The sequence below is a fragment of the Dunckerocampus dactyliophorus genome, chromosome 18, assembly GCF_027744805.1.
Source record: "Dunckerocampus dactyliophorus isolate RoL2022-P2 chromosome 18, RoL_Ddac_1.1, whole genome shotgun sequence".
NCBI classification, from domain to species: Eukaryota; Metazoa; Chordata; class Actinopteri; order Syngnathiformes; family Syngnathidae; genus Dunckerocampus; species Dunckerocampus dactyliophorus.
In genome coordinates, this window is record NC_072836.1 from 8,458,480 (window position 1) to 8,481,223 (window position 22,744).

The window sequence follows — 22,744 nt, forward strand, 5'->3', positions numbered from 1 at the left end:
CGTACACGTTTGCGTTCGAGGTCTGCCACCTAGCGATACCACACATTCGTATAACAAGGAAACCTGCTGTGAATGGGGTAAATCTTCTAAGTGTGTCCCTTTTTTTTGAAGGAATTTTTTATGTGAAAACAATGTTTTCACTTAATAATGCTATATTAGTGTATTTTGTCATTTACCATACGTTTTAAGCTGCAAAATTTACAGTCAATACAAGTTTTACACTACAAGCTATGAAACAAAGACATTTGCGACTTATGAGGTTATGATGTTAATGTACTTGTCGAAAATGTACTTAAATAGTGTTATGGGTGCTTACACATTAGCTGGACAGCTGCAAAGCCATGTGAAATAAACACTAAATCCACATATATAAAACTGTATGAGGGTACAGCTCTTGTCACACCAGCACTGCTTGATGCGAACCAGGTACCTAACGTCAGTGCTCGCTATGCCACGACGGTTAAGTTGCCGACTTTTGGCAACACAGCTCATGGCCGTGCCACATCAAACCTCAGTTCCAACTGCGAGGAATAACGCAGGACATGACAAAGTACTGTATTTCCACGGTGGACCTCCACTTTCTCTCGTACCGTAGGACGGTATGACGGACTATTTTGCAACTGTGACTTTTTCATACCGTGATATACCTTGAAACCGGTATTGTGAAGTACATACGATACAACAACACCCATGCCTAACTGAAACACAAACAACCACGAAAGGAAATCATGATTAAATACACAAATGGTGATGCATTGTGATGTATTTGGAAAAATAAAAAAAAGAACAATCAACTGATTCAAGATTCAAGAGAGTTTTATTGTCATGTGCATAGTACAACAGCAGGTATGCATATGTGTCTAATGGAATAGAATAGCATAGCAGCATTGCTAATATAATATGTTATACTGAACCATTCACCCCCTTTTGGGGGAGGGGGGGAAGCAAAAAAATCATTAACAAAGATTGATTATGCGTGGCCAACTTGTGTAATGGAATAGAATAGCATAGCCTAGCACCGCTAATACAATGTTGTATTGTACCAACTCAACATATCAAGTGTGTCATTTTATTGTTCTTATGTATTAATACAAACATACACCTACCAACCATTGATCGACGTGCTGAATCAGCGTTACTTTGTTTCTGTCCCGTATGAAGAATGCAAAAAGAGGAGGTGCTCAAGGAACTACACGGTACCAGACCCCCCCCCCCCCCCCCCCCCCCCCCCCCTTTCCCGTACTTAAGAACGGTCGTCTGGAACCAATTGTGTTCGTAAATTGGGGATCGAGTGTATTGCAGCCTTGAATATTGTCGGGAGCTACGGCTAGGCAAGTTTATTCACTTGCACAGTAGCAACAGTCAAGGGACCGTCTCAACTCACACAAAGTACAAAGTAAACATCTTTTATGAAAGTGTACACCTGTAAAAAGTAACTTGATACTTATATACTGCTTGAAAATAGCCCTGTCAAAAAATTATAGTAAAGTTGATAGAAAGTTCATGTAATTTAAAAATCCATGGAGAAGTTCAGACATTTCATCCAAAAATAACTGGTTGGTGCCCTCATTTAAACCATGCAAACTTTTATGACCCTGCCTCTTAAAAGCATCGGAATCGAGACTCATTAGGAATCGGAATCAAAACAAGAAATCAGAATTAGAATCCTTCAAATTCAAACCTGCCCAACCCTAAAAGGCGGCCGCACTACATCCAGACTACGCACTAATGCTGAACCCTCTAATTTATAGCTGTGCCCCCTCTTATGGTTAGTTGCTTTTGGTAAGGGCTAGGGATAATTTACTCATGTATTCGCCAGCAGAAAAAAGGAATTTTTTTCATACTTTCATATCACAGAAGACTCAAGGTGGCACTCTTTTGACAGAAGGGAAAAGCGTTTAATAGGAAAGCAAGGGCGTGTAAGCAGTAAAAATGAAACAAAATAATAATACATGTAAAGCTAGCCTGAAGGATGACAAATGAGCTCCCTTCACATATATCTGGATAAGAAGAACCGTTATTTTCCAAAGAAGTCTCGTAATCTTACACCGGTTGATATGTCGGCAGTTAAGACAAATAGTTCTACAGGTAAAAATTCACTGCTAAGGGATAATCCTAATCCCGGCGCGATTGTACGGGTCGGTGAACACCTGGAACTTCTCAAGCCTCTAAGTTGCTCCTGAGATGGTTCAGGGAGAGAACTGCATTGATGGCAAACTTCAAGTTCTTTTGAATTCATCTCCTCCTCACTTGATTGCACAGATGAGGTTGTGGTAAAGTTGTAGTCCGTGCTTATCCAACAGTAAAAGGTTTCTTCTTTCCATTCCTCAGAAGATGACATGAGGTAGTCCAATTCAGAATGCAGTTGTGGAGTATCAAAGAATCCGCTCAAAGAAAAAACAAACTCAGGTCTTCCCAATCTCCAGACTGTTACTGTGTTGGCCAACATGCTAATCACTAGACCACCGTGCGGCCCCTAAATATGAATAATATAAATAATATAAATATTATTTGTTTTATAATACATCTGTGTATGCGTCCACCGCATCCATCAGTATTCCGCATTGGAATTCACTCTCGCAAACAGTATCATATCGTATTATAAAATAGATTGATTCATTTATATGTATGTATATATATATATATCGTATTTATTTTCTCTTTGGTTCTTCTGGCCAGATGGTGACTCCACGTCAATACTGTGGCAAGAGGAGAAAAAAAAAAGTTTTTAAATCCAGATAGGCATACACCATTGGGGTGAAAATAATTAACTCAAAAGAAAAAGAAAAATTTTACTTACTGCTGCAGAAGAGCCATTTCCAACCTGAACATCTTGCATTTCCAATTGTTCATCAGCTCTACAGACACAAACGCCAAAAAAGAAGATACCAGTCATTCCATCGTCTGCGTAGTTCTAACTTGATGTTTTGGGGTATCTGTTTTCTCGAAAGAAAAAGGACTCACCCCGGAAGCATAGGTGTTCTAGTGTTCCCAGCATCCGTAGAGCTTCCCACATACATGGAGGACAGTAAACATCAATCAAGTCTTAGATGCCGAACTCATGTTAATGTTACATTTCTAAAATATTGTCCCACTTCTGTAACCAATCGTTTGGATGGTGGATTAGCTGTGAGTACTTCTGCACCACTGTGGTTCTTCAACTTAAGAATCATGCCAAATGTTACACTCAATTGAATTGAATTTGAATTGAATACAAATGTCATTTATGAATGGAAAGCCAACCTGTCATGATTGTCATCATGGCTCTGACCAATGTCACCTTGTCCATCCGGCCTACTAATGCAACTGTAAACATACAAGTTTTGAATGAAATAGCAAAACATCAGAGAATATCATGTGATCTCACCAAATTCTGAGAGTGGTTCCCAGATGTTTGCAATAGCCTCCAAATGTTGCAGCAACATTCTGCTTTCTGCCATACAAAAGAAAACACATTGCTGTCACGCTGAGTCATCTTGACAATCAAGTGGGAGGAAAAATTAGGTTTTTTTAATGTCACCTCTTGGTTCTTCGCCAACTGCAATAATGGCACACAAATACCAGGAAAGCAAATCCAACCAGAACAGCAACCACGCCCATGGCCCAAACTAAACAATACATAGATGCTATCAGCAAGCTTCCACAAAGAGTAATGCAAACTTCCAAACACAGTGGAACTCGCAAAACCAAGCAAATTGCATCCTTTTATTTCCAAACCATACCATTTCTAATTTATAACCGAGTCAAACCATTTTGAAATATCATTAACTGTACAAGCAGTGTTTTAGGTAACATTTTAACGTTAAGCAATAAGACGTTGAAACAATAAGAATTTCCTCACAGTGGGCGGGCATACTTGTGCATATAATATGAAGGGTCCCATGTGATACTACTTGTATTTTTTTTTTTTTTTTTTGTTCATTTGAAATCATTCTCTGAGGTCCCACAATAGTGAATTAGAATTGATACTGGAATTTAGACAGTTTAAAAGTGCTTTTAGTAAGCTCTATTATGGAAGCACTGTTTTGTGTGTCTGTAGCTTTAATGCTAATGAGCAGGGTTGGTTGCCTGTCTCTGACAGAGTATGTTTACATGCACTGAGGAAAAACACATTGTGTGTGTATATACTGTGTGTGTATGTGTATATGTATATGTATATATGTGTGTATATATATATATATATATATATATATATATATATATATATATATATATAATATTTTATTTTTTTTTACATGAGTACGTTATACATGTATATCAGGAGTGCACGCACCTGCTCAGCATGCAAGTACGTACAAGTCAAAATGATCTACCTCTTTCTATAAAACATAACATATACAAAATGTACCCGGTAAACTCTGAAATTCTATTGTAAATATTAATGATTAGTATTTCACATTCACATTTTCAAAGTTTACAGGTAATCAAAGTAGTTGCTATCATAATTCACTTCAATATGGAAATAGAGATAATTACACAACTCCTAAATAGTTGTGTACATAACCTCAGTACTGGTATTATTCCAGTCAAATTAGCTATGTAACGTTCATTAGGGCACACAGTTCATGTATTACATCCAGTTAGCTTTTGCTATCAAACATTACCTATATATATGAATTGAAAATGATGATGATGATGATGCAAAAGACAATGCAGCCGAAGTCAAGGCAACATATTGAAAAGGTTTCACCAATGGGCACATTTTTAATTTCATCATGAAATTATAGTTTAAGAAGCGAACGTGGAGAAAACGCTGATTTCTGTAGTAGAGTTCATGACGCGAAGCAAAGCCAGTAAACGAAACTTTTTTTTTTTTTTTTTTCTACGTAACTAGCCGCTACAAGTGAACAGATAACTTTTGGTATAGATCTAGACATCTTACCGCAAAGTTATTTTATCCATAATCAGAATAATAAAGATGAAAGTTGCATCTTTCGTGTGTAGCTTGAAACGCTGCGGGGGAGCAAGCGCGAATCAGGAGGGGAGCTTAATGTCAGGCGACTGATATGTCATATGACAACTACAAAGTGACATTTACGCGATCGACCCAAACTACCTTGGCGATCTACCGGTAGCTCGCGATCAACGTAATGGCCACCCCTGACCCAGATTATGCGATTGGAAACTAGTTTCCTCTTGCATGTACAGTACAGTAGAGCCAGTGTTTTGCGCACGTGCCAACCACATACCCGCCTCACGCCACATATAACTCGGAATAAATATTGGCAGGGTGGGTCATGACTCTATCGAAATTGCTAGTAGTGGTTCAAGCTAATATGTGTCCATGTTCGGTGATTGTAACTTTAGCTGTAATCTAAATTGTTGCCGGGTTGCTTATGAATGTGGAGTAAAACAGAAAACTGTGGCTACCATTAGTAACTATTAAAAACATAATTTGTACAGTATATATGAATGGAGGAACATAAACGGTCAGAGGCACACAGTGTATGGCCAGTAATCGCATTGGAGATAAGGCATGTAAACAGGGACGTCACACTCAAACAAAAATGGAGAAACCAAATTATTTCAGTAATTCGGCTAATTTAGTGCATGGCAACGTACTGAGTGTGTCTCCAAGAAGCGCTATCGTGCACTTTATTCACTTTCTGCAGATACACTAACTCTGCACTTATCCAACGTAAAACATGCCATATACAGTATCACATACAACGATTGGAACGTAAAGGAGTGGGACAGGAGGACATAAGCGATAGCAACACTAGCATAGCTATTACATTACACTCACATTTTAACAGCAACATCATGCTAGGTGACTGACATGTAGGAGGCTTAGCTGTATTTTAAGATGTGTCGCAAAGCCTGCTTTTTTACAAAGCTATCATCTGTGATGTGGTGGGTATAGTCCATGCGGAAGGACTCCCTCGGCCTTAAGAGCTGCGTTGAACGCTTGGTTGACAGCCCGAGCTTTTGGCCGAACGGTCAGCTCTCTCGTCTCCCATTCCGAAGGTCCTGTGTTACAGCCCCCGTGCGGGCAGTTTGAAGCAGGCGGGTTACATAAGTACACATGCTGTATTACATTATAACATCATTAAAAATTCAATTGTGTGTAATATTTTTGTAATGTGCTTGGTTGAAAAAAATATATACACAACATTACAAAATACGTGTAATGTATGTGAAAATGACATTATATTCTGCTTATTTAATATAATTGTTTAATATTATTGCCCACTTATTGGATGCTCACTGAGCTGAAGGCACGCACTCCATGAGATCACGTACGTTTGGTGCTTGAGAGGCATTTTGATTTGGATTTAAATTTGTATTTGGAGGTTCCACTGTATTTGAATGGTTAACTATATAACAACCTTAAATAGTTAGTATTAGTGCTTAATGGAAAAGTACTTGCAAAGTAAAGTATCTTACAGCCAATGATCCCCCCGACACTGGCATGCTTCTTTTGGTCACTTGGATTTGTGTCTGTTTGAGAGAGAAAATAATAGAGGTTGTAACGGTACACGTTAGGAATGAGATTTTTCAGTACAGAATCTTTTGGTTTGGTACAGGGGTGGGGGGTGCAAGATGTCACTTGCTCCTCCTCCCCAGTCTTGGAAGAACAGATGAAAATGTTTAAAAACCCATCCATGGCTGCTCACATGGGAAATGTTGTCTATTTGATCTTTGTTAATGTGTACAGCAAAAGTGTTTCCTTCATGTTTGAACTTGACCCAAGCTTAGCCACAGTGGTCTTCTATGTACATGTACAACGATCAATTCTACACAACTGACCGAATTTTTAGTGAGGAATCAGTAGAGTAATGGATTACACATACACATGTAAGAGGTTTTTTGCGACCTTACCAGTAGTTACAAATGTCACACAGCGTTCGACCTTTTCCATGGTCTTCTGAAATAGGAGAAGAGAAAGTCCCAAAAAAGTTTTGTTGTATGTTTCCCATGTATAGCAGAAAGAATGTAATCCTAGTTAAACATGGAGAGATAACAGAACTCACGGGGTGCTTATAGCTGCACCTGATTGTGGTGTTCACACAACTTTTTGTCAAAATGGTGTCGTTGTCCATTTCAAGTACATCTGGAAGCTGCTCGATATTTCCATAATTCCTGTGAGCGATGGTAATCTGTTGGGATACAAGCATGTTTTTCATTTGAAAACAAACAAGAATTGTCACATTAATTGGAAGTTGTATCACTTCAAACCTCACAGTATATTTTCAGATGGGGAAAAAAAACAGAGCGTGAAATAAAAATACCCCATTTTGCTGAATTTGTGTTTTGTCTGATGGTTTACACAGAATGAAGAAGTTGAAGCCATCACCAATCATAATGTTGTTGCAGGACACGTTGTGTTGTTCACATCCTATAAAGACAAACATGTTTGCTTAGTCATGCAGCTTGTCTCAAATTAGTTTTTACCAAAATTCTTTTCTATTTCTGTCATGGTTAATACACCAATATTAGTAGTATTTTAACTGAAAATGTCATTTAGAATACCAGATACAGTCGATTTCGGCAATCCGTGTGCATTACGTTACGAGACCACTCGCAGATGCAGGGCTGTACAGTGCGAGCATTTCTTTCACATATGGGCCTACAAATAGATTGTACGAGTAGAAAAAATAAAAGGGAGTCCACGTGCGAGTACGGATGTCAACTCTTTCATTTGCGTTTTGCTGCTAAAATAAATTTAGTATACAAAATGGATCAAACTCGAGTAAGCTCTTAAAGAATTTCTATATAATTCGACAACCTGCCAAACACAGAACCCTCTTGACGCGCGATGACGTCTCAGACGCCTAAGCAGCACTCACTGACGTAGCTAATTGTTATCAGTTGGATACTGGAGCGTTGCTGGAAAGTTGACTGACATTGTGTCCGGTGAGAAATGGAAATCGAGTCGTATTTACAAAATGGAACCAAGGAGGGAGATGAAAGTGAGAGAAAATGTGGAATCTAGGATAGCTGACTGTGTCGAGCCAGAAGAGATGAGTGTTACTGACGGTGCTAGCAAAGTTTACACGTTTAAATCAGATTGGATCGAACTCTTCTCTTGGCTAGAGTTTGTGAACAACCTCATGTTCTGTAATTATTGCAAAGGGCAGAAGCAGGCAGGTAAAAAAACAACACATCACCTGCAGAGACAGCTGTCTCTGTCATGAGTCATGTAACTAGTTACATGACCGCACCCCTGGATAGGTAATCGATTAACTGTTTTTTGATATAACTATGTAAAGATCCTCTGTTTCAACATCTCAAATGTGATTATTTTTTCATTTCCTTAGTCAGCCATGAAAGCAGACCTATTACCTTTTTGTGTTTTAGCCAAAACACGATATTCACACATATCAGCTTTGACTTTGTAAAATAGTGATGGACATGTTTGCCTCTTTTTTTGATACGTTGTGGACCCAATCACTGGAAATGAACTGTCAGCTGTAGGTTTTTGCTTCATGTTAATTTGGTCCTGCTATGGCCAAACCGATTACTCCATTAATTGAAACAACAAGCTTCGATTAATGGAGTAAGAAAATGACCATGATACTAGTTTTGTTTACATTTATTGTTTTACTGACACTTTGACAATTTAGATTTTTTATTATTTAACATTATTTAACGGAATATTCAAGCTGCAACCTGATGTTTGGGCACTTACTTACTCTGCCAGTTCAACTGTGAATGAAAAGGCGGAAATTAATTTTTTGTTTATTTTTTTAATCCAATGAATCGGAAAAAAAATTGACCAATTAATCGGTTATTAAAATAATTGTCTGACATGGTTGTCGTAGGTTGGGTTGATATTAACAACGTTCTTCTTGTGCAATGTGATAAGTGGCCATTAGTAATGTAATTGCATGTGTAGCTTAGTACACGTGTGTACGGCATGTAGTATGGCAGGCTGTGTTACACGAACATTTAGTTACTTAACAAATTTCACATTGCTCCAAATATTTTTCAGTGCTCTTAATTCTTTTTCACTCAGGAGCACCGGTGCTCCTGGTGAAAAAGCTAAGCTAAGGGATTGCAAATAAAAGCGAGTCATCGTCGAGGTGCAACCGTGCATTTTGCTGTCTTGTTCCTCTGCTAGCTTGATGTTGATATTGTCCTCTAATTTTGGATCAACATTTGCAAAAAACTGACTGTTGTAATTTGTAATAATTACATTATATTTAGGTTGAGATCCCTCGCCATATTTTCAATCAATTGTTCATTGCTCGTGGCTAAGGAAGCTAACATGCTAAATGCATAGAAGCGCAACACAGGTTAAAGCCCGAAATACTTAAATTACACTTATTAAACACATTATAAAGTATACAATGTACTCCCCACCAATTAATTAATAATATGAGATGATCAATAGAACAAATGTAAAACCAAGTTAGCAGGATGGAGACGTTGCCCTGGCTCAGATACTTCATTAATCTCCAAGAGAAATTCAGGACATTAGTGATCAATACAGACTTCCAACATCACTCACCTTGTCCACTGACACAAAAACCAAAGTAGTAAATTAAGATAAAAAGTTTAAAACAAAACATTGTAGCTGCAGCCATTACGAGCCTCACGAGAAAGGGCGGCTGAGATCTGTATGAGGTCTGATCTTTTGAGGAAGTTAGGTATGCTTTTTAAGCAAGTGACGCAATGAGGGAGGAGCATAAAGAGTCATAGCTGTGCATTAAGCATTAATGCAAATACAACCACTATTCATTGAAATAAAAGGAAACGCACATGTACATACTGTATGTTGTTTCTCCAACAAACACATGAACTACTGTTAGATAACTTGTTTGAGCTCATCATAACACTATAACCAGAAATTCAAGCACGTTCAAAACTGTGAAAATACAACATTCCATTTTCATCTTGTGATACGTACATTAAACAATCCCCAGAGTTAAAATGCTTTGCAAAATGGGGGCTTGAAACAACAGAGTATTGTCAAGAAAGTTAATTAATTATAAATAAGTGTAATGTGATAGATTGTTACAAGTATATGGTTAATACTACTGTAAGTAGCATAAGTGTAAAACATAACCACAAGGGGGAGCCCTTGGCAAGCTAAATGAACATTTATATGGAGGCACTTACTGATGAGGAAGATCAAGCAATGAAAAGTTTCATTTTCTGAAAGAAAACAGTGAGGCCTCTCGAACACACGCACACAGACAGTGCAAAGATAAAGCAGGAGCCACCATTGGTGGCGTTCGCTTCATTGAGAGCACATCTTCTCTGGTCCACCGACAAAACACAAACCATCGTCTGTGTCACCACTGCATGTGGGCCCCTCTCCATCACTCCATCCACTTGCCTGGGTGCATCTCTCCATCCACCTTCACCATTCCCTCTCTCACTTGTCCTTCAAACACACAGCGACTTGAAGATAATGCCTGTCTAGGTGGGTTCTCCAATCAGACCATTTAGAGTAAATAATTAACATGCTAGCAATGATGCTCACACCATCACCCCTTCTTTTTCAGGGGCACTGGGTAGGGGGATCATTCAGGCTCTGGTATTTGGGAATAATTACACACAAAAGAAGCGGAGAAAAAAAGTTCACTATTATAAGCCCAGGTTTGTTTGTTTTTTGTTTGTTTTTTTTTTAAAGTGTTTGCTATTGAGGGCCTGTGAGTTGTGGAGTCAACGGCGAAAGCCAAACCACGCTTGGAGAATCCTGAGCAGCTTTGAAACAAAAGTGCTGGCTGTTTGCACCCTGCTCAACTTTGTTTGGCCTGAAGTCCAATTCTAACAACAATTCTAAATACGTATAAATGACGAATAAAAGGGATAAATGAACATTTGACGTTACCTTTTACTTTCATTGACAATATGGCTCAAATTGAAAGACACGATGTGGCAGCGGGATCAACACGGACACCACCTTTTTGTTTTGCCATGAGTTATTTGAAGTGTCTCCCACCTTCTTTTTCAGTTGCTGGCACTTGCAACTTTCTTTGGCTGCATTGTGGGTTATTTTGCAGCCATGATCAAAAGAAAAGCAGAGAATTGAGGTGAGAAACACTATTGAATTCAAGAAATAAGTCATGGCAAAACAGGCAGGTGTTGTCCGTGTTACTCTCGCTGCCACATTGTTTCTTAAGAAACAACACGTTTACAATGAAGATAAAAGTAAGCATAAATATTTGTCCCTTTCATTCATCATTTATATGTATTTATATGCATTTAGAATTGTTTTCTACATGTAAAACTATAATTGTACGACTATAAATTTGTCTTTCTCGAACAGATTCATTGGATTTACAATAGTTGTCCCTCGCTACATCATGTTTCAAATATCACCTCATGCAATTTTTTCAAAAACTAATTAATAAATGGTTGCTGTTTCCGTGGTTGGCTATGGCATATTAGCCAGAAAGTATGTATATTTAAGCAAATTGCATGGAGTACTAAATATTAGTTCATTTAGCTATTTTCATGCTTGAAAATGCTTAATTTGGGCAAAAAAATACAAGGTATACCAGACAGAGCATGTTCGCTCGCTACTGACAAGAATATTATATTTAGTATTATTTTATTTATAAGATTCAGATTATGCTCCATTTTGCACGTTAACAGCCTTACGGTGAATAGATATTTTCAGTGAGCTGATCAGAAAGTCATTGGCCAATGTGGTGACCGGTTGTTCAAGTCTGGTGCTTTAGCGGCGGTCTCACCGAACAATTACTGACACCTTGCGACCAACGTAGAATACTACATTGACATCTTGGTAGTCTTAATATAACAATCGTAATAATAACACGGGTTACCGTTACGGCCATAGCCCACAACAAGCTAAAACTCAACACTGAACCCCCGACATCACATCTGTCTGCCATTAATTCGGCTCGCCAACAAGGTATACTGTCTTAAATGGCATTTTTAATGATTATATCAAGTATATTGGGTAATACAAATGTAAAGGTGACTATATGGATGTTTTTTCATGTCTACATTGCTCGAAATAAGTTTAACATTATTAGAAGATCGTAAACGGGTTTTCTATGCCATAACTACAAAAATATTCAATTTATAAAGGAGAAATCCTACTTCGCGGAAATTCACTTTTCACGGTCGGGTGAAACCGTAATAAATGAGGGTTTAATGTATTGCTTATGAGAAAAATTGATTCAGTTAGTGAGAGTCGGACCTTCTGGAACGGTTTAATGACTCTAATCAAAGTTCCACTGTATTTACAATTGTTAAAGTGGGACCTTTTTGGGCTTTGTTCAAACTACTAGGATGATGTTTGTTTTTTCACATGGACCTTGATTTTATGATTTATGATTTTACAGCAAAATTTACATTAAATCAGGAAAAATATTATGGGTAAACGGTGCATCATTATATGCAACATTATAATATATGCATATTATTTATTAGTGGTTTTCTTTCAGGGCCAGCAAGGCCTTCTCTGCTGGCCTGAACACAGTCAGAAGCACTGACATACATTTACGACTTAAATTGTAGTATTATGTTCCATGAAGTTGTATTAATTTATTCCAGCAGTCAATTATTTTCATGTCTGTGCGTTTCGTAGCTGCACTGCTTCCAGTAGTCTAGTATTTGTGTATTAGATTTTTTTGTCAAATCAGATTTCAGCTTCTATGTGTTGCCATGTTAATGTAATCTGTCCATGGCCTTCAGGATCAGGAGTGCTGGCCTACCCGTACATCACATACACATTAGCAATGGGGCTGTTTTAGGCAATCAGACTTCAGATTCACCTCTCAGGGCCAGCAAGCCGACGCACAGTGACATCAGCAGTTTTCCATCCTCTGATCAAAGCAACACTGGTCAAGAAGCCAAGTTTTGCCCACAATGGCAGACCGAGGAGGAGAAATTGACATCTATGGAGACTAATTGTATGTTTTTGTCATGTTATTAGATAAATATTAATGATGAACCTCTGCAGGTAATTGTAGTGGAGCTGTCTAAACCCTAAATCACTGAGCCGTTCTATGTACGCTGTTACATTTGGCTGAACGCCAACTTTGCAAGCACCGATGTATCACCGCTCACCATAGGAAGTGAGTCACTAGCTGAAATTACAAGTAATGTGGGTCAGCCGTATTGGTGACAGTGTTCGAAGATAAGGGGACTTACATGATTAGCGATACAGTATTATGTCACAGGCACTGGCAGACGCTTATTGTGTTGCAGTTTTCTCCCATTGAATCTGCCAGCATGGTGCAATGACAATATCGCTTTACATGGCCAATCGAGGTTTGAGACCCTGGCACGGCACATTTTATTAATCAGTGTTTGCTGAAAAAAATTCCAGTAGGTTAAAGGGATAGTTCAGATTTGTTTGACATGAAGTTGTATGACATCCCCATCAGCATTGTAGTCCACTTGGTCTCCTAAGTCCAGTTCTGGTCAGATTTCTATGATGAAGTACGTAGTTCCGCTTAGTTGCTGGGGACAATTAAGAGTTTGGCTGCTAAAAACAATATGCGTTCAAAAGATTAAAACATTTGCATCACAAAAATTCCCTCTCAAAAACTCAAACCTCAGGAAACGCCTGGCGTATCTCCCGCCGTATCCCTGCGCACTGTCGCCTGTGTGTTCGTGTGAATGTGACGCATCTTCGTCTGCAAAACAAGATGGTTACAGCGCTGTGTCGCGGAAGCTGATGCGAGCGTCTTCGTCAGATACACATGAACGCACAGGCAACAGTGTGCAGGAATACGGCGGGAGACAAACATAAAAACGCCAAGTGTTTTGTGAGGTCAGATTGTTTTTGAGATGGCATTTTTGTGATGCAAATGTAGTAATCTTTTTTTTAATGCAAATTGTTTTGAGAAGCCAAAGTCGTTTACTTAACTGTCACCAACAACTAAGTGGAACTACATTCATCACGGAAATCTGACCAGAACTGGTCTTAGGAAACCAAGTGGGGGGGTAGGTCGCTGTTATTGGACTACACTGCTGATGGGGGTGTCATACAACTTCATGTCAAAAAATGCGAACTGTCCCTTTAAGTCCCCACTGAAGGCCCAGATACAAAATTCATTGCCTGCCACATTTGTATATCCTGTATAAAATTTTATTTATTTATGCATTTTAGATTTTTTATTTTTAACAGAGCAGTTAACAAGTAGAATCTTGCTTTTTTAACATTTCAATTCACCTTAAAGTATGGTGGTTTTCTTCAAAATAGAGTGCATAACTTGCTGTTAGAATTCCTACATTCTCACGAGAGAAGGTTCTTAAAATACCCTCTTCAGTCAAAGTTGCTGGAAAAAAAACTACTTCCTGCTGGGAACAGTGATTAAACGTCAAATAGTAAAGTTTGCTTTTTTGTTTACCAGAGCACCCAATGCAACCCTGCTTATTTTCTTTCCTCCTTTGCCCTTTAACAAATTCTGGTAACTTAATTTGTGAATCCAATTTTTTGGAATGGTGGTGGCAGTCTGAAGGAACATGTTGCTCAATGTCAGAGAGCACCGCACTCCGGTTCTATGAATCCACGTTCCAGCATAGTCTCCTGAGAGGGATCTCGGTCAGAAAACGTGTCTGTTTGAAGTGTGGCCTCCAGCTCAACTTCTTCTGCCTTTTCACTTTCCTCCCCGACGCCTGTTTCCTCTCACGTTTCCTTTCTTAAGCCACTTCTCGTCCCCTGAAAAAACAAACATTTAAATTCAACCAATACTAAAAGAGCACCCTGAGTAAAACAAGTTTACTTTTGTAGTAAGTATACAGTAATCCCTCGTTTATTGCGGTTAATTGATTCCAGACCTGACCGTGATACATGAATTACCATGAAGTAGGATTCCTCATTTATAAATGCAGTATTTTTGTAGTTGGAGCAAAACCTGTTTACGACCTTCAAAATACGTGTTTTAGCATTGTGAGAGCCATCTAGAGATGAACTAACACCCCTATAGTGGCACCTTTTACACTCGTATTAACCAATATACTAGACATTGGGAAAAAAAGCTATTTAAGACATAAGACTCATGATCATGTGTGTTACTATAAATGTGTTCCCTAGGGGAGCTGAGTAGCGGGCGGACGGGAAGTGACGTTGGGGGTTCAGAGTTGGTTTACTGCTGTTTTTTATTTTAGATTTTTATTAGAGATTATTGTGCCTGTTGTGAGATCATACAAGACTGTTGATCCGGTGATCAAGTCTGGCGCTTGTGTGTCTCATTGAATATTACAGGAACATTACTGACACCTAGTGACCAATGTAGAATACTATATATCATTCACAACGACTCTTTGAATGTGTCTTTTGAATGCCATATAATTGTATTTTGGTTCATTTAGCCATTTTTATGCTTAAATTGTTACTCTAATATAAATTTAAATTTGCTTCAATATACAAATTTTTTTTTACTAATAACTAACAAACATGAAACATGATTTATTCATTATAATTTTTGTTTAAATACTATGAGAGTGAAGCCACGAAATTTGAACCACGAAGTAGCGAGGGACGACTGTACTAACAGTAATGCTATAGTTGTTGTAGTATGTATGTACAGTGTATGAAGCAATTGAGGCCTTATACTTTTTATTTACTGAACTGGCAATGTTTTAAATAGCATGTTAAACTTTTTCACCCTCATACAAGCATAAAAATAAGTTAACCGCTATTAATGTAAGAGGTCAAACAACAACATCCTTAACGTCACTGACGAATGATAAAATATTTCTCTTTACAGTCCTAATTGTTCTTTTAAATAAGTGTTGCAATGAAGCCAAAGGAAAGGAAACTCGCACAAGGGTTATTTCTGTGCATGCTGACCTGAGCTCTTGTGACTTTAAAAGTGTGTTTTTTTTATTGGTTAAATTGTATCAACATTTGAAGGAAGTATTTTTAGGCTTTTTTTTTGTTTTGTTTTTTTTGGGGTTTTTTGCGAGGTTCCCCCTCCTTATCTTTTTCTCAGTTTCGCTATTTGCCGTGTGAGCGTGTCTTGTTACTGCCACCCAGGCCCTGCATTGTGAAAGTTAATCCCTTCAGAAACAATCAAGATTATTTTAAACCACAGTCTCTGTTGCTTGACATGTAAATATGCTTTATACACATGGAGGCTAGCGACTCCGAGCATGTAAAAACAGTGCATGTGCTAGCACGCAGTGTACACGTGCTGGGCTCATGAGAAAGTATGCAAGAAATGCACGTATTCGCTTTGCATACAGATGCTTTCCTGCCGTTCACGTAAAATGACGAGTGACTCCAGGTTCAGAGTCAATGGTGAGTTTTAAAAAAAAAAAAAAAGCCAGGTTGGTTTATCACTGTGGTGTTTGGTTAAGGCTGCAGCACCTTGTGTAGCGCTTCACACTCGGCTGAGCCTTGTGGTTAAATAAACAAAGCTTTGTGCTTGGTTTTGCTATGGATCAGTGCAGCAATTGGGCACTCACCTGGAAAACTGGAGAGCCACAATGGAAAACGGAGGAAGCATCACACCGACTTCACGTTTGTTGTTCGGGGGAAAAAAAAGCTTCAGAGTTTCATTAGAAGCAAATGGTCTGTTTATTAGGATACCCCTACGGAGTAAATCTGCATGGGAGTTATTCGATCCACCTGTTAAATCCCTGTTATGACTTGCTTGTTCAAAAAGTCCGAAGCCAAGTTTACATTTTGCACAGAAGATATTGAAACTTGGAACAGGATGATAAAACAAAGATGTACGAGGTAAAGTTGATAAAAAGTTTCTGATCCATTTTGTGTACTTTATTGGTAAACGTACTGGGATGCTTAGAGTGCTTTTTTAATAGATTTTTTTATTGCTTGTAAAGATACTCAACTCACGAGATGAGACGATGCACAATATTGTATATATGGTATTTTAACATTACAGTAATCCCTCATTTATCATGGTTAATTGGTTCCAAGCCAACGGTGATAAGTGAATTTCCATGAAGTAGGAGTCCTTCTTTATAAATGGAATATTTTTTTAGTTATGGCATAGAACAGTGTTTTTCAACTTTTTTTTGTGCCAAGGCATATTTTTTTTTTAAATGAAAAAACCACAAGGCACACCACCAGCCGAAAAATGCTAACAAATGAACGCTGTAGCCTACATTGACAACATAAAGTTGTTCTATTTTTTATTTTATTTTAAATATATATGTTACACTTTCATCATGTTCTATTATTTAAAACTGACCAATAGAATTTTTTTTTCTCTTTTTTTCAATAAAGATATTTCAAAATAACAAAATTTTAGAGCTGTAATTATAACCGTGATATTTTTGCCCAAGGTTATCATACTGTCAGAATCTCATACCAGCCAATGCCTAATTAGGGCCTTATTTTAATATGTTTTATTTATTCTTGTAAAATTACTGCTTTTTTTTCTCCATTTTTGCTGTTTTATTTTTTTTATTTTTATTTTTTTTAGTTTTCCTGTTTATATGTATTTGTACAATGTGCAGAGAGTAAAAAAAAAAACAACAAAACAGCCACAAGTCATAAACGGCCCATAAGCCACACTTGGGACATCCCTGACTTACAGTATGGGCAATTAGTTGCTATGCTCATGGCCCCTGCAAATACTTTTTGCTTGATGGCAGCCATGTTTTTCAACTCTTGCCAGAATTTTACAGACACTTGTCAGTCCCCAAATGAGGTGTGTGCCCACTTTGTTGGTAAGTCTACTAAACAACTTAGTTACAGTGGGTTTTTTGTAGAACGTATTAAGTTGTGACAAATTTCAAGTTCATCTGACTGATGGGGTTTGCATCATCACTTTGTGGTGTACATGTCAGAAACATAATAGCACAGGCCACACATTAGGGGTACGTGTTTTGTAACAGTTTTGTTTTGATGCAAATGTCATTTTTTTCCCTTTTTGCTTTTGCACGACTGTAGATAGATGGTCAATCCTGTTTAGACACTTGAATATCTCGTGATGTGTTCTACAGTTCCAACTGCTAAACGTATGAAACACCTTTTGTCAATTTGTTGAATTTCCAATTGTCGTCTTTAAAAAGCATTTTGCTCACATGCCGTCTCTTGCCAAAGACAGCTGCTTCTTGTCTAGACAGACAAGAGTGCACCTCTGTTCTTCCAGCTTGGGATTGTCTTCCTGTCACTGCCGTCATTCCTCATCTCCCAACTGGAGCTTGCCTTTGCAGGCTTTTCCACCGGCGTCATCATCGAGCACCACAAGCGAGAGGAAGGGAAAACATAATTACAGGACAGACGCCACCATAACTCACCCCTCCACCTTGCTCAAAGGTTAACACTAATAACAATGGTAGCCAGCAGCCGTGACATTGTTTCGCAATTACACCCAAACGACTGTAAACAATTCATCGTAAAAGCTGTTGGGCTCCACCTGTTGCCAGAAAGCCTCAGGAAAAGGACTGTTTATTTTAAGAGCTGTTAAAACAGATGAAAAGATGCATGGTAACAAGGTTTAAAAAAAAAAAAAATATATATATATATATATATATATATATATATATATAATCGTCATTAAGTAACATCTGTGTGGTACTTACAACCCATAAGCTCTCCTTCTTCAGATATATATTGCATGAATCACCTCATTTAAGACAAGGATTAAATTCAGAATAACCTCAGACAACCAGCTAACAGAGGAAGATGATTAAACATGTTCATCCTCACATCTTTTACTCCTCTTCAGCGTGTGAATGCTTAGAGCCCTGCCATCGCAATAGCGCAGACTCTGATGACGGGTGAGTTATTACTTGCCCATGTTCAAATACACCACAACCAAAATAAAAATCTGTTGTATTTCTTAGTGTTATTTCGTAACTGAAGTTATCTCAAGGCACTGAAGGAAACCAACTAAATCTCACACAGGCAAACTCTCAGGGGAAAAACCCCAAAGACAAAGTGTGAGGAGGCCAGCCGCCTTGAACTGTTGAGATAGAGACTGAGAGTAATTGCTATGATGATAACTAGGGGTTTAACGGCACGTGTTCCGGTTTTTCGGTTTGGTGCAGAGGTGTACCAAGTTCCGACACGGAACACATTTAGCGAGGGACAGGAGGTGTAAGTCTTCCACAAATACAGTGCAGTGCAGCCCAGTGTTTGGCTAGTAAGAGTCATGGTTAGCAATAGTGCCAAGTAGAAGCCACAACTTGAAAATCCCTTCCGTCGTGAAAGCCTGCTATCTGGGAAAACTTGGCTTTCCTGGTGAAATACATAAAGTGGATCAGACAAAAGCCAGGTGCCGACATTGTTCCGTAGAGCTGGGGAACAGGGCTACTGTACATGCTGGAACTGTTAATGCTACACTTCAGTTCATAAGAATCCTTTTCCTGAAAATAAATTATTAATTCACACTTCTCAAACTGTTGCACTTTCTTAAAAAGAAACATATACTATTATACAGTATATTATTTCATATTTATTTGTATTACAACAGTAGCCTGATTTTTGTTAGGAATTTGTTCCAAAACCGAAATGTACGTAAAACATGGCAATCTTCCCACACGAAATAATGTAAATCTAAGTCATCCATTCCAGACACCCAGAAATATTAACAAAAATATATTTTATAGAAAATAATTTGTTTTACATGCCGAAAACGATGCTAAATAATTCTAAATGTCAAATGGGTTCAATTTATTGTTAATGCGGACTTCCCGGACATCCTGGCAAGATCAAATTCAATAGTGTCTCACACCTTCTTTATCAAAGTGCTGGCACACGCAACTTCCTTTGGCCCCTTGGCGGGTTATTTAGCAGTCATACTCGATTAAAAAAAATAAAATAAAATAAAAAGTACACGGACTGTGATTCAGCAACGCGTAGAGTGCAGTCAGTTTTGTGGAACAATACAGTACAGTGTAAATGGACTAGTTTGTTACTTACATGCAATATTGTATGAAAAACAATTTGGCGAACATTTTCAACTAAAAATGAATCATAGACCGAGGTTTCACTGTGGGTTTTTTTTTTTATTTGAGAATTGTATTTATTGGAGAATTACGGTACCTGTTATCAATTTGCAATTTTTTTGTGTTTTTACCGAACTGTTACAACCTTAGTGATTAGCAAGCATGATGGTTGTCTGTTAGTACTATTAATAGTTTTACTACTGTTATAAATATTGATTGCAGATGTAATGGCATTGTTGTTGAAACATGGTTGTGACATACTATATGAACGATGAGAGGACAGTGAAATCCTGGACTTTTTCTCGATTAAAGATCAAGATGTGATGGACCAAAGAGGAATGCTGTGGTGTGACTCAAAGTCCATCCTCACATTCATGCATCACAACGCATGTCTAAACATTGTCTTGTCTGTAGTGTTACTTGTTGCCTAGGAGACTCCTGAGTTTAGATGTAACCCCCCGTTTTTTTGCCCCAACACTACGCTTCCGCACCGCATGCATTCTTTTCTCACACGCGATCGTCCTCTCATTCACAGGAAGTCCAACACAAACATTAACGCTCCAATGCACGCTGCGTCCTCTCTTGCATAAAAGCATAATTTTTCCACACTTAGTTTCTCGCTCTCTCTCATGCTTTCCAATAATGCAATTTTATTTTAGTGTTTAAGCAAATTAATTCATTTTAATCTTGATTCAAAATGGTATGCACTTTTTAAATACTTAATTACAATATAATTTTATCCATAAAAGTTATAGTATGTCACTCATTTCATCAAGAATTTTATTTATTATCTTCTCCAGGGACGGAAAACAAGAGAAACTTGGATATACACTAGAGTAGTCAGCGTACAGCTTGTGTAGCTGCATATCCACTGAAAATGAGTCAACACACAACCGTTACGTCGATGTCCAAAGTGTGGATATTTGTTATCTAGTGCTGCCTTTTAATCGTCTTGGGCATAGACTTGCCCTACAGGTGCTCAATAGGGTTCAGGTCTGGAGGAGACATACCTGGCCAATCCTTCAGCTTCAGCTTCCTCACCAAGGCACTTGTCATCTTGATGGTGTGCTTGGGCTCCCTATCGTGTTGGAAAACTGCCATGTAGCCCAGTTTCTGCTTCCGAATGTCACATTGCATGTCGGAATTCATGTTTCCCATCAATGAACCGCAACTCCCCAGTGCCAGCAGCAGTCATGCAGCCCCCAAAACACGACCCACCACCATGCTTGACTGTAGGCTAGGCACAATTATCTTACTACTTACTATTTAGACAATGATGGTGTGTAAATACATACTGCTATACAAGCAAGTAGTTGGTTAAAGTGATTCTTCATGGCCGACCAACTTGTGTTAACTTTAGCGTCATAGCACACTTACATCACAGTGACACATGCGTACTACACTATGTGCAGGGGGAGGCTCAGCTAGCCGACCTTGGAGACCCAAATTGTCCACCTACGTCTTCTCCTCTGTCACTGGTGTCGTCACTGACACCTTCCAGATCCTCGCTATTGTTTTTATTCACATGATCTTGTTTTTGCATTCCAGTCTGGCCTCGACAGCCTGCGGGTTACAGGACAAGCATAAACACACACGAGCGTGCACACATAGCAGACATCTCTCATCCTTCAGAGGTGCAGTGTAAACACAGTGGCGGTGTATCTCCTGCACCACGTCTTGTCTATGTCCTCCTAGATAAGCTTGTTTTATTAAAAGCATGTCCAAATGCAGCTGTGGTGCTCACACTGATATCAGTTTTATTCTCTCTTCTGGAAAGGTGATTTGAAATATATTTATTCTGGCTTGTTTTCAGAGCAACACAGATGGCAAAGGAGAAATATGGCTGGCTGGAATATCACTTCGACCCCTACAAAGAGATGCTGAAGTCAGCCTAGACATTCAGCTTGAAACATTATGGCGCCTTTGTCTTATCAGGTAACCTCTTGTGAAGACAAATAGTATGACCTCCAAGACGGTAAATACTGGATTTCTGCTCCATTTGCTCCGTCACGGCCAGCTTGGCTTCACAACAAACAGAGATTAGTTTGACTGCTGAAAGGAAACTACACTCATGATCATAATTTTAAGACGAGCTGAAAAATTGCAAGAATTTGGATCTTAAGGACCTAAGTAGAGCTTCACAGTGCAAAAAACACAAAAAATGGGAGTGATACAAATAAAAATTTTGAGTAAGCAATGTATTGTAAACAACCATTAAATTGAAATAGGCTGTTCATCAACTGATCAAAAGTTCTGAGGCATTCACACACAATTTCTTAGGGAATTGTTTGACTACAAATTGACATTTTCCACCATTTCCAAGCAAAACATAATTTGTGACCACCTGTAAACCTGTAAAATGGGTTTGTGCTTTTTATTTCAAGCTACTTTAGTTGTCTCTCACAGATAATTATGCTGTGATACCCTTTTAATATATTTTGAAGTTTTTTCGTAGCTTTATTTTGCACCGATATCCCGCAGTGTGTGAAAACCCTCTCGCCAAGCCGGCGTTGTCCGTGCTCTATTACAACCCTAACAAGGAGGAATATTGGCAAAATGGCTTGGTCCTCCCATTTTGTGGATGAATCCCAACTTGAATGTCACGCCTTCCCTCAGCTCCAGGCCTGTGCAGCATACATGCAGCAGATAGGATCCTCATCCGATAATGCAATGACACTGTCATCATCAGATAGTATTGTGTAGCAGCTATGCACACACTGATCAACAGGCCATTTACCTTTAAGTATGTGACAAACATCACATAACCGCATTTGGCAAAAATTTAAGGGCTGTAATATCTAGAAAAAAAGTAAATGTAAGAGGATATGATGACCATGAAGTGTCCCAATCCCTTATATCCAGGATGAGCTGAGAGAGAAGAAACATTTCGTCTTCCCTCAACCTTGCAAGCCTATCTTTCTCACTGACTTGTGCAAAGGCAGTG

General features: G+C 38.5%; 2 protein-coding genes across 7 annotated transcripts in view; one reads left to right on the forward strand and one right to left on the reverse strand.

The window, feature by feature from the left end:
• LOC129171797 (uncharacterized) overlaps positions 1–22,744 on the forward strand; it is a 59,985-nt gene that overhangs the window by 2,855 nt on the left and 34,386 nt on the right. For all 5 annotated transcript variants that reach the window (XM_054760829.1, XM_054760827.1, XM_054760826.1 and 2 more), the window contains one exon: positions 21,614–21,735. The gene's annotated coding sequence lies outside the window, so the exon portion shown is untranslated. The remainder of the gene's footprint in view (positions 1–21,613; positions 21,736–22,744) is intronic.
• LOC129171796 (uncharacterized) lies at positions 1,244–9,565 on the reverse strand. 2 transcript variants are annotated; one of them, XM_054760819.1, is made up of 11 exons: positions 9,455–9,565; positions 7,233–7,339; positions 6,975–7,100; positions 6,823–6,868; positions 6,388–6,441; positions 3,521–3,608; positions 3,368–3,433; positions 3,244–3,306; positions 2,965–3,006; positions 2,801–2,858; positions 1,244–2,699 (listed from the first exon to the last, which is right to left on the reverse strand). In XM_054760819.1, the coding sequence occupies exons 1-11, from the start codon at positions 9,528–9,530 to the stop codon at positions 2,694–2,696; spliced, it is 732 nt and encodes a 243-aa protein (XP_054616794.1). In that variant the 5' UTR covers positions 9,531–9,565; the 3' UTR covers positions 1,244–2,693. The 2 variants fall into 2 exon arrangements, with proteins under 2 accessions (XP_054616794.1, XP_054616795.1); XM_054760820.1 differs by lacking the exon at positions 9,455–9,565 and having other exon boundaries at positions 7,185–7,334.